Genomic DNA, 18,666 nt, shown 5'->3' on the forward strand with positions numbered 1-18,666 from the left:
AGATGAAATAGCACAAGAAAAGAGCTGTCAGTCTGCTTTACCCACTTCCCATTTTGTTTCCATCGTGAAACGGCTGCATTGTTTCAAAAGAAAAAAGCCAGGCAGTCCAGAGAACAAAGGCTCCTAATTGCTCAGAGTAACATTGTTACTTTTCTACTTTGTTCATTTTCTCTACAAAAAAGGGGGATTTTTTTGAGGTCTAGTATCTAGACAAAGACTGGGCTTGAGACTAGTGGTGTCTTGGTGGGCGAGAATATAAGATCTTTGAGCTAAATATGAGAAAAAAGGCATCACTCTCTAGAATCATCTGATGCTGAATGAGAAATAACAATCAAATGTCTCAACCTAACAGATAGTCCATGCTGCTTTTCATCACATTGAATGGAGCGAAAGCCTTTTCTAAACCTTTTGGCTTATATTGACAAATGCTTACACTTCAGATCTTTCCAACAGAGGTACAAGGTCTTCCGATTGTTGTACAATCATCTAACTACTAACTTGGCTCGCTGGTTTTGTAGCAAGTTAAAAATCGTAAAGTTTAATAAAAATATTGGTACTTTAATCACAGAATCACAGAATGGTTTGGGTTGGAAGGGACTTTAAAGACCATCTTGTTCCAACCCCCTTGCCATGGACAGGGACACCTTCCACTGGACCAGATTGCTCAGAGAAATTTTCTTCTTTTCGAAGAAAACAAATAGTAATGATTCTCAGCACTCAACCTGTGGAAATAAAGAAGCAGGAACTACAGTCTACTCATAGCCACATCTATCCATACCCATGGAGTAGCTTCTCTCTTTTCAGAGCTATCTTCCTAGAGTGCCTAATTATTTTATTTCATTTCTGTGCCCCACTGCTGCCAAGTGGTACACATAAACCTACCCCTAAAAACCCCATGCAGACTACCTCCACTGCTGAATGTACCTGCTCCTCATCTGTAGGGAAGAGGCTGCTAATAACATCCCCTCAGCATACACTGTCCTTTCCAATATCATCTGGGGCACAAATGATCTGGGATTTTTGTGTCTCTAATGTGCAGTAACAGCTGGGACCTCCCATAGCATGCTGCAGCAAGACCATGAAAAACTTCACGTAGCACTTACTATTTGGCCTGGTTTTTTTACTGGAAGCCTAAGTGGCAGTGGGAAAAGCTCAGAAGTTTTCTTTTTGTGTGTGTGTGTGTGTGTGTGTGTGCATACCTGACAGATTGTATTATGATAACAACTCAAGTCCGAACTACTACGTTAACCTGTTGGAAGAGCTATAAATATCTGCTAGAGGAAAAGCTTTGGATAGACAGGCACGAAATATAAAATTCATGTCTTCTCTGAAATGTTACATTTGTACAAACTCTCTGTTTATAGCAAGCACAGGTCTTGCTCTTGGCATATTCCACATTCATCTGTAGTCCCACCAGGTACCCTTGATTTCTTGGACTTTTACTGGAAGATGCAATAACCAGAAGCCATGGCTAGGGGACAATCCATGCAAGGCATGTGTCAAAGTTCAAGGAACACTGACATATGACTGTATCAGCCAGCCTAACTCAGGTGACAACAATAGTCACTGCAGCAACACTTTTAGTCCAGGATAGCAAACAAAAGACACACTCCTGCAACTCAACAGGCTGATACAGACCATGTTGAAATATGTGCTGCCATGCTTCTACTGCTATAAACAAAATCAAAAGCACATATACCTTCCAGTGCCTCAATTTGAGCTCAGATTACATTGCAGACATAGCTAATTAGCCGGATGTAGCGACATATTCACCCTGACCCTTCACAGTACCACCCATCTGGTGGCTCCTTCTGACAGATGACAGAGTGGCATTAGTTTAAGAACATCACCTGCACATCACAGTTCTGAATTCACTAGAGTAATTCAAGGTCAGCTAAAAGGTCAACTACAAGGTAGTGTGTCTTGAATCCTGCTAGCAGCCAGTTCCACAGGCAGCTGCCCCTGGACTTACTGTGCCCAACAGAGCTCTCTTTTAGGCTGATATACTTGTTTTCCCTGTTTTTATGCACTGCTTATCACTTGCTGTCCTGTGATTTTCTGTTTGGAATACGAATATCATTGCATGCTGGTACATATAGAGGATACCAGTTCTTCTCAAAAAAGAAGTCAATTATAATAATGAAAACTAAGGAGAAATAATTGTATATAGCAAACTTCTGCTCACACATTTAGTTTCTACTGAGGACCAAGGATTCATGCAGTTGCTTTGCCTTTATGCATACTTCAAAATTAGCTTGAAATACAACTTAATCAATCACATGTACTAAAACAGCACCTTTCCGCATACAGGACTTTTCCGGCTGTGCCCGAACTCCGTCCAATTCAAAGCCCAGTCACAGGAAAGGAAAAGCACCCTTACCTGCCACACTGGCTCTGTGTGCTTCCCTGACTTGGCACTACTCCTGTAGCTGGGCTGGGAGGCTGGCTTCTTCAGATTGAAGATGGCCACATTGCCATCGTAGAAGCCCACTGCCAGGAGGTAGGGGTGGTCACTGTGGAAGTCCAAGCACATGACGCCACTCTCACTGCTGAAGGAGTACTCTGGGAATGAGGGGTTCTTCAGGGTGTAGAGGAGGAGCATGCCATGGCCCTGCTTCATGAAGTCGTCTAAACAAGGAGATGTCAGATCAGTTTCCAGGATCCTCAGCTACTGAAACGTAGAAACAGACAGCTGCCACCCATGCCTAAAACCCACCTGAAGGCAAAGGTACCAATCACAGGACCAAATTATCATATTGGTGTGCCTACATTTGAACATCCTTTCCGCCACTGATATGCCACCCCCAGGACATAGGCACAATGTACTTATGCAGAAGAACTACTGTTTTGGTGTGCTTTTTTCAAGGAGAGAGAGCTGTGAAGCCTTGGAGGAGAAGTGTGGAGGAAAGAAAGAATTTTGTGGGCACTTCTTTCTTTGGGCTAGGATTACACTTCTTTCTGTGGGCTAGGATTTCACTACACTGCAGACATACAGGCAGAATCAAGGATAGCACCATTTCAATTTCTGTATTGGCAGTATTCGGTATTTCAGTCTCCTCTACTTTTTCAAAGAAAAACATTTCATTAATGTATCTGTAAAGCATTATATCAATTGCCATTGCTCATAACTGGACAATGTAAAAGTGACCATAGCTTTATTTTCTGTTTATGTCCAACATCTCCCTGCTTGGCACAGAAACTCTTTTTTTTGCCAAGACTTTCCAATCCTTTTTCTATTTACTTTCACCTTTTCTTTGTGCTGCCTGAAATTAGCTCTCCCCTTTCTCAGCAGGACCATCTTTCTTTTGTGTGCTTTCTTATCATGCCCTGACTGTCTCTCCAATTCTTAGGGTATTTCGATCATGTAAAAAGACAATTTCCAAATTCTCTGAAAGGGAAAGAAAAGCTGTTGATGTAGATAAGCTCTCCAGAAACAAAGAAGGAACTTTGCTAATCTATGAAAACAATGCTGCCTCTGAGAGCATCCTAGCCATCTAGTGCTTTTTATTACTGCCAATGCCCTCAGGCACACAGTATACGGGAAATAAATTTACTGCTTTCTGTGCTTCAAGCACTTACTACACATTCTGTTTCCAGAACAGCCCTCTCCTTTTAAAAGTGCCTCCTACCTTTCTTAACATTTTGGCCAACCTGCAGGATCAGGTAAATGTGTACTCCAGTGATAACACCAACTTTAGAGAACTCTCCTTAGAAGTAAACTGATTCCAAGCCAGCATGCAGGTACAGATATTGTGTACTTCATGTGTAACAGGGCCACGTAAAAGCATTCAAAGAACCAGTAAAGAAACACACATTAACAAAACTGTTACTGCTGCTTCATACTAGATTGTTGAAATAGAATCTTCTCACAGGCCTCTCTGTACTGGGCACAGATGAGGAAAATGGTTTCTCTACTTTGCAGAAAGGTGAGATTTCAAAACTGGCATTACTTTAAATGTATCTGACCCCAAACAACATTTCTAATTTTTTTTTTTTTTTTTTTATGAAGGGGAAGCTTATTCTTAGAATTCTAGCTGAAAAGGAAGATACTTTCTCCATCAGAGATTTCCCAGTTCTTTTAATTCACAGAATTGTCTTTGTTCTTAGCCAAGCAATGTCATTGAACTGGTATTTAGTTGAGGTCCATGAATGATAAGGATGAATCTGTGCTCACCTCAGAAGCAAAAACACTTCAGAAGGCTGTGGAAATGGCCATCAGGAGTGGCTCAGAGCAGAATGAAGCCAAATTTGTTGGATAGCCTTTGAATTCAACTTATTCCATGCTCTTATTTCTCTTGGAGTGAGCTGATCAGCCAGGCATATTCCCAAAAGGCCTGTAGCATACAGTAATTTTCTATCTGTTAGCACTGTGCTGAGGAGGTTCAAGAGCTGCCCCCGTGTTCCTTGCACAGACAGCAGAGGAGACACCTCTACAGGGGGTGATTCAGCCACCAAAGATCTAAGTTGTGTTTTGGAGGTGGTTCTCTCCCCAGTGATCAGACAGGAACAGAGTCCACCCACATTCCTCAGTTAAAGGTGATAGAGTAGGTCTTCATCAGGTGAAATAGCTCAGCAGCTTCAGCAAGTCCACCTGGGGGTTAGTCTGGCAGGGGAAAAACAAAGCCTTGGGAAGAGGCTCTGGCAGAGTGAAATGCAGGGTCCAGTTTGCAGATTATGACACCCAAATGCAGGTCTGTGTATGACTGTCTGTGCACTCAGAGTCCAAGCTTCTGCTTCCATCAGTACCAGTAGCATCTTAAAGGAGAGTTTTATATGGGTGCTGATTTACTGTCCAGGCTCCACTGACTGCAGTGGCCACTACTGAATGTTAAACCCACCTTAAACTAAGAGCTGAATCCTACTCATTGTCTCCTTGATGTTATCAAATATCAGGAATGTGGGTTAAATCACAGATGTGTGAATACCGCACATAAGGCTGAATAATATGATCACTAAAGTATGTAAAGCTTATTCCTGATGAAAGGCAATGTGATGAGAATAACCCACAATTAACACTGAAGCATGACAGCATCACACAGACTGACCTGCTGAGCATAGGCATATAAATCCATTTTAATGAAGGGTGAATTCTCATCCAGAGTACTAACCTGTGACATACCAACATATTCTTTAATAAATAATTTCAAAAGGGGCTTATTTCATTAGTGATATTCAGTGTTCCAGAATGGCAAGCACAGTACATATCCACAGCAGCATATCTGTGGTATAGCTTTGAAGAGCAGCACTTCCGAGAGAAAGGTTTTTGGTTTTCAGTAAAAACAAGCAGAGTACTGCACTTTGCCCCAAAACATTGGGCAGACAGACTCTCAGGATGCAGGGTGAATCAATGTTGGAAGATCAGAGAGCACAGCCAAGCAAAAAAGTGCAGATCCAAGAGCTTGATGCCTTAAGAGGCCTCCTAGAAACAGAGACTAGACAGGAGTAAGGGAATAAGGTAGGTATTTATTTGAAAGGCCTTCAAAGGTACCCCCTGGCTGGGGAGCCAGAGGCTGTTGCCAAGATGGACCCCGAGATGGACAACAGGTCCCGAGTTCTTCACACTTTTATAGGTTTGGTTCATTTGCATATCAGGGTTAATTCTCCAATTAAAGCTTCAGTTTAGTGATGTAACTTGCCCCCCTTGCTCTTTGGTTTATACTTTTTGGGCCTAGGACGGTCTGAGTGACCTTGGAAAGCAGGCCCGGAGAGACTTTGTTATGTCTACATAGCATGAAAGAGCAGAAGTTAACGGGCTACAAGAAACTTCAGAGTTACACACTAAGCAGTAGAGAATTTGAAAAATATTAAAGTTAAAACCTAAGGCACCAAGCTGATAGTGGTGAACCACTGTTGGAAGTGAAAGCAGCAGCTTCAGACCTGAGACAGCTGCTCTGCACCTCATGGATGCACCAGTATGGACTGGAAGAGTAGAGAATATTCGCCCCATGCAGATCCACAAAGTGCAAACTGGCTTTTTTTTCCCTGAGATACAAGGGCTGGAGATATTAGAGATATTACACAGTTTTTCTGATAATCAGTGCCAGCAGGACTTGTTCTTTACAGGAAGACACATGACAGCACAGCAAGAAGAAGAGAGTGGACAGACCCTTGCTGCCATGAGGATCCCTCAGTGTTCACCTGAGCAGAAATTAAATTTTAGACCCTGACATGTAACAAGTGTACATAGGGAAGACAAGTTTTGCTAAGGAAAGATGCAGATAGCATGATTACTGATCTCAACATGGAGAACTGAGCCTGTAAGCATCACATGCAAATAGAAACAGGTTTCAAACCAACTATGACCACTGTCTAAAATACTCCTCTGCATTTGCTTTTAAAGCTGGAGAGATTCACCCCAAACCCTTTTCAGAAAAGTACTGTAGTGGTAGAAAAATATCCCAGAATATCATTGGGATATCACCAAATAGTTTATGCAAAGTAATAATCTGAAAAGCATCTGAATCCTTTGCCTGATGCTTAAGTGCCTGTTTTAATGGATTTTTCATTTATATTACTCCTTAGCTAAATTCAAAAGAATCAGCAAATGTCCAATATCAGAACAAAGTCTTTTGTTTGCTGGAGAAATTTTTTAAAAAATTCTATTTGTATCTTTCCGGCCTTGTTCCAGAACAAAGCCATGAGATGTACATTACATGGTTTTCTTCCATTTCCTCCAAAATGCTTACTGGCTGAACCACTATGCTCGAGGCAACAGCGTCCTCAAGTTAAAAAGCACAATGCTTAGTTTAAATCCTGCAGCCACATAATAAATCTCAATGTGGGTACCACCCATGGTCATGAGTTAAAGTAGGAGTTTTTACTACACAAGAAGCCAATGCTATGGCAAATTACTTTCTCTTCGGAGGATTTAAAACCCAAAACGCTCCAGCCTTGTATCTTAGATCCGGTGATACTGTGATCCTGTGATGGCTTTCTAAAATTCAAGTCTGCCAGCTGTCTCGCTGATACAGTTTGGACCAAGATATCACCATGCTAAAAAGAACTGCTGGTGCCTAAAATCTGTCCTGTGTCCTCCAGAAGCCCATCTGGAAAAAAAAGCAAGATGAAGTACATTTGTGAACAGCTGATTGTTTCTGAGCATCACAGCTACACAAGCACTTCAACTCTCCCAGATACACTCATGCTTTGATGAGCTGGCTGGCTGGGGCTCTATCCTTTAGGACTGGTTTTCTAAGAAGCCAAGGGAAGGGGCTGGTTGTGCTCTACATTTGGTGAGGCAGTCTCCTCTGTGGAGGAGAGATCAGTTTCAAAGACAAAAATTTTGGTATCCAAAGACACATCTCAGCTATTTATTTGTCTTTACAATATTTAAAGTATAGAGGACAAAAAACAAAGACCAGCAAATTTTCCCTAGCAAATTGAAAATCTTCAAAAGCCTGAGCACAGTCCAAGAATATTCCTGTGCTTCCATCTGCATAGCATAGACAGATGACTGAGCAAGTCACAAATTAGTGAATTTTCAATATGATTTTTTTTATCAGTGAGTAAACCCTGTGCAGCAGGGCACTGAGCATAGGCTAATCTAACCCACTGTGAAACAAGTTGAATGACCTTGGACTGCTCTAGCGAGATTCTCTCCTCGCTTATTTTTAAAAGCTGTGCCAATTCCACACTTTGCTGCAGTTGCAGAATTGGTGTGCTGTAACAAAGGAAACAGCTGGCACTTCGAGCTTAACTGTATGCCAATAGTTCTGAAAAATCAGGAAAGAACAAATCTTTCCAAGAGCTCAGAGAGTTTGTGCAAGTGCTGAATGTGTTTTCAAAGCTCTTTGGGAGTAACAATAATATCTCAAAGTTTTATAGCATTTGAGAGTGCTTTAAGGCTGTATATGCAGCACTCCTTTTTACAGAATGAGAAAGGGCAGTGGAGGGGACTGCCAAAGACACTACAGCAAGCTAGAACAGGGAACAGAGGTGAGATGTCAGAGGGCTGTGCTCAAGCAGACCACATCCCAGGATCCCTGAGAAATTTAAATTGGGACCATTGGTGTTCATTCTGTTCCTATTCCCTTAAATGCCCAGAAGTACTCGACTACACCATACTTGTGTACACAACGCTGTGTTGATATATCCCACACCACTATGGATCAGGCTGTGAACCATATTGTGGGCAACAAAAATATGAATACTGGACTTTCAAAACAGTCCTTTCCCAGAAAAGAAAATGTTTTGAGAACTCATTACTTTGTAACTCAAGGCCAGAAAGCCTGGCCTCCTCTTTTTCACAGATCCAAAAATGTTATTGGCATATCCTGTTTTGAGCCTGATAACTTGGTTTTGGCAAGTATATGCATACTTCATATGAAGATCTCAAAAGACAGAGAAGCCACTGTTTCATTTTTCAGCTTGTTTTGACATTTAATCACTTTGAGCGATTAAAAAGCTGCACCTAATTCCTTACTTGACTTACCTGGCTTGCCACTGCTAATTCTTACTATGCGTACCTTGACTGGATAAAGGACTTCTTTCATATCTGCTGCTTCTCTTCTTCAAGACACTTTAAAAACTGAACACTAGTCACATTTCAGCATACTTTTGATAACCATCACAGCCTGAACTCAAAAATCCGATTTATTTTCACCACTACTGCATAGAGGAGGCTGCTTAGCAAAAAGCCAGGAACCAATATTAACTTTGCCACAGCAGTGAAATGCACTGCCTCCAGAGCTGCAAACAGAAAGCCACTTCACAGCAGACATGGAGAAGACTAGAATATTAAGAAACTTTCCAGAGATAAGTGGAGGATATCACATGGCTAGGATTTGTGCAAGGGCCAGACATAATTAATTCTGAGTCCAAATTTCAACTGGATGTTTTTCTCTCTCCCCCTTTGGGGCACACTCTCCAACTCTTGAATCAACCTGGGGTTCTTTCTGAACTACTGTTTTTCTGCATGCTTTGAAAAATGTTGGCTCTCAAATCAAACATAATATTCCAGTATTAGTCTCACTAATGTTTAAATAATATATCTACTGCTATTCAGGATTCCCCGTTTGCACACCAGAATCATGTTCAGCCTCCTTGCCAAGATACTTCACTGGAGACTCAAATTTCTTACTTGTCCACAAAAGTGGGGTTTTTTCCTTTTTTTTTTTTTTTAAGAATTGCTGCCTTCCAAAATACAACACTCCTTTTTGTCTAGAGAGGGATAATATTATATTTGAGTGAATTAAAATGCATTTGCTTTGAGTAATTCCAGTTTACCACAACATTAATCACTCTGTATGACAGCTCTGTTCCCAGCATGATTTACAACTTCACCTGCCTTTTCATCAGTCACACGTTTCACCTGCTGTGAGTTTATATTCCCATCCAGAGGACCAACGAAAACAATGCCTAGCTCCAGGGCTACTACAGCACCCCCTCTGAGACACTGCCTCAGATGATAATTCCACCAATAAATTCCATTTATTTTCTGACATTTGTCAGTGAAAGTTGAATGCCCCTGTTGAGACCACCTGCACTAGCCTGAACTCTGTGAGCACAGGCATTTCCTGTCACAAGGAAATCTGTACCCTCCAGATAGCAGTATTGGTACTGCAAAGATCTGCAAATGCTGAGCAAGTCCACCAGTGCAGAGGAGGCAAATGATAGATCATTTTGGCTTATGCTGATTCAGATGCTTGAATGTCAAATTTAACATTCTGCTTGACACCTTTCACCAGCTGCTTGACTAATCCCTGTTACTCCTGATCCAGTTAACATTTTTAGCTGGGGCTCTTAGGAAGCACAGAACTTGCAGTTCAGATAAGAGAGGTACAAAACCAGAATTTCAAAGTCTTCTGGATATTTTAGAGAAGACAAAATTGATAGATGATGAGGCAAGCTGTAATTTATACATGTCCTGAGGCCTTGTTGCAGTCCTAATATGTGCTGTGGGCCCTGCATATGTCAGAGGCAAGACACACCTCAGAAGCACAGATGGATAGACATACATAGCCTTTCTGACTCTAAAATAAAGTCTGGCAGAGTAATACAAGAGAAACCACAGTCAACTAGGCCAACAAAAATGAGTATTTAGGAACCACCTGGAACCATGCACTGTTTGTCAGTGCATGTGAAAGCAGAGGCTCAAAAGCAAACAAAAACAGGGGAGAAGGGAATGAAAAGATGTAGCACTTTCCTGAAAAGAGCAGGAAGATCTGGCTTTCATCTCAGCTCTCCCCTGAGAGTGAGGTGAGCAGGTGAGCAGTGCGAAAAAAGGAGGAGTATGTGACTTGGCTGAGTTTGCAATGCTCTATATAAAAGCAGAGTTTTCTCATTCTGACCAGACAGGCTTTTGCATCATGGGTCTAGCACACACTATAATTCTTCCTTAAATTTTCTTCTTTAAATAAGATGCTCATAAGGGCACAGCTTTGCAGTTGGCCATGTGTTATGAAAGCTAACATCAAGATGAGGGAAGGGATTCTGTCCCTCTGTTCTGCTGTCGTGAGGCCCCACCTGGAGTGCTGCAGCCAGCTCTGGGGTCTTCAGCATATCAGACCTCAACTGCTGGAGTGAGTCTAGAGGAGGCCACCAAGATGATCAAAAAGATGGAGCACACCTCTCCCATAAGGAAAGGCTGAGAGAAGCACTTGTCTCTGCAGAACACTTTGGAGCTGGAAAGCCAGACAGGTGTTAATCCTCCTGTTACACACCGGGCAGCATTTAGCACAATCAGCTGAACTTTTGCTCCTGTTTTTCTTGTATTCGTTGACATAAGCTCCAATTCTGATGGTATTTCACTGTTTAATACCTGAGGCTCTGTTTCCTCTATCCCTGTTCTACGAAACTGGCACGTTTGAGAGCGTTTGCAACCAACTAAATATTTAAGAGTGCCATCAAGTGGCCAAGTAAGGAGCTTCCAGGTGGCACGCATCGTTTAGAAATTCCCAGGATCATGCCACAAATGGACATCTACAAATGTGCTGCCTCTGGATAATCACACCAGCTTGCAAACAAGCCAGGCTGCCAGCATTTTAGTATTCCTGACCATAACAGCTCTGAGGGGGATGCACACACTGCAGGAGATGCTTATGTATTCCATAATTAAGAGACAGGAAAGTTAGCATTCTATGGCAGCGCTGTGGTCTCTTGGAAGCAGACAGATTATACCTGATGAGATGGACATATACAGCTCAGGCCATGGAGGAGACAATGAGAAATGACACAGCAGCTCTGAGAACATTTCTGAAGACATTTGGCAAAAGATGCAGATTTGATAGAGGAGCAAGGAAGAAGCAGAATCATTTATATGGGCATGCAGTCAATTTTGCACTAGCATGAACCATGAAAATCAAGAGTAGCCATTACAGATCCAACACCTACCCCTAACCTGTTTGCAGCAGTGGTTATCATCAAATGTTTAGGGAAATGTATAAAAACAGGGCATAAAATCAGGGATATTTCAACTAGAGGACTGCCTAGGCCCCCACTAATTTGCAGCTAAGCATCTCCCAGGTCCCTAATGGACCTCTTCCCATTTTTCTGTGCAACCAGCCACTGAACATTAAATTTGGACAATATTTTTCAGCATTCCTCTTTGTATAAGGCTGGGGTATAAACCAGATATTCACTTCTTTGACAGAAATTGGGGGGGGGTTTGCTTGCTTTTATTTTTAGTACATGAAATATTATGTATCTTCAGCAGGTATGTTAAGTGTATAATTGGGGGTTAGCATAAGTAGCTTTTAAGAGCTACTAAAAGTAAATTTCAGAGAAAAAACTTATGCAAAAAAAAAAAAAAAAAGAAAGAAGAAAGAAAACAGAAATACCTAAATATTTGTTAGTCTCAAACAGAATCACAGAATCATAGAACGGCCTGAGTTGGAAGGAACCTTAAAGATCATCTTGTTCCAACTCCCCTGACATGGGCAGGGATGCCTTCCACTAGACCAGGTTGTTCCAAGCCCCATCCAACCTGGTCTAGAACACTTCCAGGGATGGGGCATCCACAGCTTCTCTGGGCAACCTGTGCCAGTGCCTCACCACCCTCACAGTAAAGAATTTCTTCCCAATATTTAATCTACACCTACTCTCTTTCAGTTTGAAGCCATTCATCCTTGTTCTGTCATTACACATTCTTGTAAATCGTCCTTGTAGGCTTCTTCCAGATACTGGAAGGCCACAGAAAACTCTGAAGCCCACTCCTTTCCAGGCTGAACAACCCCAATTCTCTCAGCCTTTTCTCACAGCAGAGATGTTCCATCCCTCTGATCATCTTGGTAGCCTCCCTTCTGGACTGGCTCCAGCAGGTCCCTGTCCCTCCTGTGCTGGGACCCCAGAGCTCGATGCAGTGCTCCAGGTGGGTCTCAGCAGAGCGGAGCAGAGGGGCACAATCCCCTCCCTCCCCTGCTGCCCACGGGGCTCTGGGTGCAGCCCAGGACACGTTTGGCTCTCTGGGCTGTGAGTGCCATGGCCGGGGCATGTCCAGCCTCTCACCCACAGCACCCCCAAGTCCTTCTGGGCAGGGCTGCTCTGGGTCTGTTCATGCCCAGCCTGTGCTGATACTGGGGGTTGCCCTGACCCAGGTGCAGCACCTTGCACATGACCTTGAACTTTATGATGTTCCCATGGACCCACTCCTCGAGCTTGTCTGGGTCCCTCTGGATGGCATCCCATCCTTCAGGTGTTGTCATCAAACTTGCTGCGGGTGCACTTGATCCCTCTGTCTATGCCATTTATGAAGATATTAAAGAACACTGGTCCCCGAATGGATCTGTGAAAGACTCCTCTTGTCACTGATGTCCACTGGGACTCTGAGATACAGACCACTACCCTCCCAATGTAATTATCCAACCAATGCCTCACCACTCAACAGTCCATCCCTCAAATCCATCTCCCTCCAGTTTAAGAAAAGGATATTGTGGGGGACTGTGACAAAGGCTTCACAGAAGTCCAGATAAATGACATCTCTAATCCCTTCCTTGTCCACTCCTGAGGTCACTGCATCACAGAAGGCCTCTGGTTTGTCAGGTAGGACTTACCCTTGTGAAGCCGTGCTGGTTACCTCCATTCACCTCCCTGTCCTCCATGTGCCTTACCAGAGTTTCTAGGAGGATCTGTTCCATGATCTTCCCAGGCACAGAGGGGAGGCTGACAGACCAGTAGTTCCTGGAGTCCTCCTTTCTATCATTTCTCAAGATAAGTACAATGGCTTCCCTTTTCCAGTCACCTGGGACTTCATCTGTCATGACTTTTCAAATATCGTGGAGAGTGGCTTGGCAACCACATCATCAAGGTCCCAAAGACTTACGTACACTCAGGTGGTCAGGAACCTGATCTTCTCTTACAGTGGGAGGGACTTTGCTCCCCCAGTCCCCATCCTGCTGTTGAGAGGTGTGGTAAGAGAGGTTGCCATTGAAGACTGAGGCAAAAATGTTGCTGAGTATCTCAGCCTTTTCCTCATTTGTTGTTACCAGTTTTCCATCATTTTTATTTTGGGGGGGGCAGGCGGGTAGCACCTCCTTTGACCTTCCTCTTCTGGTTAATATATATCTATAGAAGCTTTTCCTGATCTTTTTTGTGTCCCTTGCCAGGTTCAGTTCCAGCTTTACCTTGGCCTTCCTCAACCCCAAATTGCCTGAGTAACATCAGTTTGCTCTGTATACTGCAGCAAAGCAATAGCTTTCAATCCTTTGACCAAGTAACAAGGTCAGGGGGAAAAAGATAGCTATGGCAAAAAGACAGACGGTACTTCAGAGTGAAATTTCCAAAGAGCAACAAGCCACTACTAGGGAATGGAACTGTTCCAAAAGACTCACACAAAGCATCGAGTATCTATGCAAAACATGGGCCAAATTTTGGCTTACACTTAGATATGATGGATAAAAGATGAAAAAGAAAGAAAAAAATCACAGAATCACAAGATACCTGAGGCTTGAAGGTACTTCTGCAGAACATCTAGTCCAATTCTGCCTGCCTAAAGCAGTGTCAGTCAGAGCATGATGTCCAGGACTGTGTTGTCAGGTCTTTAAAAACTGCAAGGGGTTATCTCCACAGCCTCTCTAGAGTGGAAATACTGTTCTTCTGCTGAGCCACCCTCACAGTAAAGAAGTTCTAGCTTATGTTTAAAGGGACTTTCATCTATCTCAGTTCACATCCACTGACTTGCCTTTCACTTGATACCACTGAGAGGAGTTCATCTCTGGTTTTGTCACTCCCCCTGTCAGGTATTTATCCACATAAGAAACTTTCATCTTCCTCTAGTGACAGCCAACTTTGTAGACTTGCAGCTCTGAGAAGCCAACCAATACTAAACCAGATCTGGCTCTGGCCAACACATGGATCTGTTGTGGGAATTAACAGGGGAATTTATGTCCCCATTATCTCCCATCTCCACCAGCCAGGCTGGTTGGGCAATCAGTCTTCTCTCCAGCCTCTCTCCAGCAGAAGAAGAAGCCTGGGACTACATAGCATCTAGAAAGCATGTTCTGCACCATACAATTTCTCTCTTGTCTAGTGGGAGCCAAGGTGGGGATCAGAATCAGCACCCTGAGAATCTACTGTGCTGGCTTCTCTTTTAAGAACTCACCAAACAATACAAGAGCTGATACAACTGTCCCTCTATGAAGATCTCTTAAGCAGTAGTGGAAACCACTTCATCATGCACCATTTGATGGGAGAAGCTGGAGAATGTCAGTGAATCCCAGCCAGCTGTCTCATACCTGGAGGAATCTGGTAAGAATAACTCAGGACCTTGCAATAGCTCTTGGAGTAATATCTGCTGCCTTTCTTTTATTGCAGGTGAGCCTTTTCGCAACAGCAGCCACTTACTAAATTTCATCAACGATTTAAGTCTAGCATGATAATGTTGAAAAATTAAGGATACATATATTGTCCAGTCATACAAACAGACTGAGCCACAAATTCTTCACACAGCAAAGTTGTATTCAGCTTGTCTAATAGCCAGAAAAACAGAAGTGTAAAGGATCAAACAACACAAAGCTACTTAAATGATTCACCACTTTGATCCCTCACTGATACAGTTAAGCACCCCTGAATACTTTTTATTCCTACCTCCTGTAGTTGACTTCATTCTACAATACCCTAAAAAATACTTTTATCCTTTCTCACATATGCTAAAGCAAAGTGATATCCATGAGAACACACCATGCAAAGTAATTTTAAAAAAAAAAAAATCACATAAAATGTGTAGTTTTTCATACTGTTTTGATGTTAAAAGTTTCCAAAAAAATGCAAATTTGATCTGCACTTATTTTTCAATGGCCAGAATTTTCAAAGTATTCTTGATAGAATCTTAACCTGAAGTGGTCTATCATACGAATCAGTGGAGGTTAGCATCCAGGTATTTCTGGTTATACAGTTTGGCAGCCTAGTAAATATTACCAAGCATGGAGAGAAGAACTGAAAAGTATGACTGAGTTCCCTAAGTAGGGACCAATAGAGGAAGATTTTACATTGTAGAACAAGTGGTTTTGCTTTACAGCAGCAAGAAAGCTAAGCTAAGAAGTCTGAACATCTCACAAGTTTCAACTAATGAAAACATTAAATTAGATAGATTTCCTTCAGGTTTTTACTAATGCATTCTGTTGAAAAATGATCCACACTCATCTCCAGAACAAAAGACAGAAAAGTCTTTGAAGAAAAAGTCTTTAATGGGGCCTTTTACATTTTCTTTGTACCATTCTGCCCTAGGAATAATGACAAGCCATCTAACTTCAGGAGCTTACAAAGTAACTTACATATTGCTAGAATTAATGATGGAATGTGTTCAATGCAGATTGGTAAATTCGAAGGCTAAATGAGATAGTTGTGATGAATAAATCCTTTATTTGTTCCTATGCTTAATTACTTCCACCATTAAAAATTCATTTCCAGTTTTCTGAGATCTCTGAATTCTACTTCCAGTTGCTAGATTATGTCCTAGATGAAAAAGTAAGATGAAAGAGTTCTTTTCTATAAGATAACTCCTTCCTTTCCCTTCAAGTAATTAATGGACAGTAATCAAATCACTACTTAATCTTCTCCTTAATAAGCCAAATTGAATTGTTTGAGAATTTAACTGTAAGGCAGAGTTTTCAAACATAAGTCATATTGCGGTTCATCTCTGAACCTTTTTTCAATTTTAACATCCATTTTGAAGACTGAACTATTAATAGCTGGATACAACATTCCAGTGAAGATCTCACCGCCATTATACATAGAAGTAGCCCCTCTTCTCCCTGCTACTCTCAAGTAAGCGAATGCATAAGGCATCCCATGCCACACCCCCTTAGACACCTTTCTGCAACTGCTCCTCCAGATTTAGGTGGAAGTTTTCTTTCTCAGAGTGTACACCAAGATGGAGAAATATTTTCAAGTCCAGTTTCATGACTGACACAAACCAATCTAATCATGGGCGGCTGCTAAAAATGTTGATTTATCTTTCCTTCTGCCATTTTTGATTCCCTCCTCTGTGTTCTCACCCCAGTGCCCCTGTGCTTGTTGACCTGCCTGAAAAAAACAATCATTTTAAATGACACTGCCATCTTCGGGTACTGATGGTGATATTACATTTATGTAACACTCAATCTATATGATTAGCAATTCCTAAAATAAGTCTAAGGAGGACTAGGTCTTTAAAGCTGCCTGGTGACCCAGCTGTCTGATTGAATGCTAGCCAGCAAAGACAGCTGAGTTAGAAAGCTTCCTGCTCTTCACATGGAATGGTTGAGAAAAGTTAGGGGCCCTTCAGAACAGAATCATGGTGTGATGGCACAAGTCTGGAAAAGCAGCAATGAGGTTGAATAACCTATTCGAAAAAAATGCCTCTAGAGTCATTTTGCTTCTATGGGAATTGCAGGAATAGAGCCTGCTATTTCTACGACTGCTCTACAGCATGTGAGATGAATTCTGATCTGGTTATTTGCTGTTCTCCGTGAGCCCCTTGGCTTAGTTTTTTTCATCATTAAGAAATAAAGGCAGCATTGCCGTGACCTCATCTGGGAAGACACAGACTCTCAAGGCAGAAAGGAACCTCAGACATGACAGCAATTAAGACCATGTAAGAAACTAAAACAGGCAGGCAGAGATCCTGCCCGCTCTGCAATCCCAGGTCACCGTGAAGGAGCTGTCACATCCATTGGCTCTGAAGTCAGTCTAAACAACAAATAGAAAACTGCAGCTCCTGGATGGAAGAGAAAGGCAATTAGAAAGAAGCGCATTACACGTTACCCAGCACATAAGTATTTCTACCTTTACCTTTCCTGCAAGATATGTTTGGCCTGGAGGAGGACTGGAACTTCCCGTTGGTCTCCTTGTATCTTGTAACAGCTAGATGCCATAGCTAGAGCAGAAAGGGCTTCAAATGAACAGTAGAAAGCTGACCCCTGGTGTTGGGAACAGGGATACTGATAGAAGACAGCAAGGAAGGGAGGCTGCTCTGCTCCTGAGCGCTGCCTCACAGTCTGTGTAGTTCTCCAATAAGAGTCATTCACTAGCATTGCCTCAGACAAATGAATAAAAACAGCTGATGAATGAAAGCAACAGGCTACAGTGCTTGGCAGGAGTGTTGCTGTTTTCATTTCTATGCTTTCATATCAGTTCCTCCTCCACAAAGCATCTAATCAACCAGTGTGTACAGCAGAAAATTAATGGTTTCCTTCAGGGAGCTGTCTCATGATGCCAGAGAGTACAATGGGATTGTTGGTAAATATTTGATTAGAAAAAGCAAGTACAAATGGTATGAACACATGCAAGAATTAACACTGTGCCACTATCCAATGGGGATATTTATAGTACAGAGGTGATGCCAGCCACCAGTAACACATGTGGTACTACACCAAACACCTCATGAGTGACTCTGCCCATACAAAATGAGGATTCAAACAGATCCAATCTGTAGAGAGCTGATTGACAGCAGCTACTACAGTTTTCAGAGGATACACTGGGTATTTTCTTCTACTCCATCTCTGCACAGCACACAATAGGGAGAGTGCTGAATCATCTTCAGGGTCTTTATGTAAGCCCTCAGCCCCCATTTTGCCAGTCAAAAGAGGGGATGGTGCTCAGGGTAGGAAAGAACCCTCTCTTCTTGATACCCAGCATCCTTCAAAAATTTCCCAGGGAGTGGCAAAATACTCAACTGGTCATTAGCCTATGCATGCTCCTCTGTGGATGTTTTAATGCAACAGAACCCTGTTTTGAAGAGGTGTTTCCTTCCTGGAGTCTCTCTCCTAACAGAGGGACATCAGTAGGGCTGTGATGAGCTTCAAGCTGCTCTGCATGCACATCTACACAAGGAACTAAAATAACCCTGCAGCACAGTCACCGGAAAGGAGACTTCTCCAGGAAGGATGCATCCTTACTTGCCCACCTAGCTGAAGTGGGAAATCCCTCATCTACTTCCCAGTCCAAGGTCTGTCCTGTACTTCCAAATTTCAGCTTTGGAGCTATAACAAGCCCTCCAGCAAGGTGTGCCAGGTGCACTTGTGCAGGTTTTTGCTCCAGCAAGTGAGTCTGACAATACTGAGACAAGCTGCTTAAGAGGAGATAAGATGCCCTATCCTCTTGAGCTTTAAGAAATTGGTTTTAAAAGTGTCACACGTTTGTCAGAAGCCATCAGGCAGAATTAAGCCTTTCCTGATCTAATTAGAGGCCCACTCCAGCCTGATTTTATATCATTCTTATAAACAATTCACATTTGTTGTATGAAACCAACAC

General features: G+C 42.4%; 1 protein-coding gene across 2 annotated transcripts in view; it reads right to left on the reverse strand.

The window, feature by feature from the left end:
* DNAI1 (dynein axonemal intermediate chain 1) overlaps positions 1–18,666 on the reverse strand; it is a 138,326-nt gene that overhangs the window by 72,707 nt on the left and 46,953 nt on the right. For both annotated transcript variants that reach the window (XM_032096853.1, XM_032096852.1), the window contains exon 13: positions 2,381–2,628. In XM_032096853.1, coding sequence (XP_031952744.1) covers positions 2,381–2,628 — 248 coding nt within the window. The remainder of the gene's footprint in view (positions 1–2,380; positions 2,629–18,666) is intronic.

Source organism: Corvus moneduloides, chromosome Z (genome assembly GCF_009650955.1).
Source record: "Corvus moneduloides isolate bCorMon1 chromosome Z, bCorMon1.pri, whole genome shotgun sequence".
NCBI lineage: Eukaryota > Metazoa > Chordata > Aves > Passeriformes > Corvidae > Corvus > Corvus moneduloides.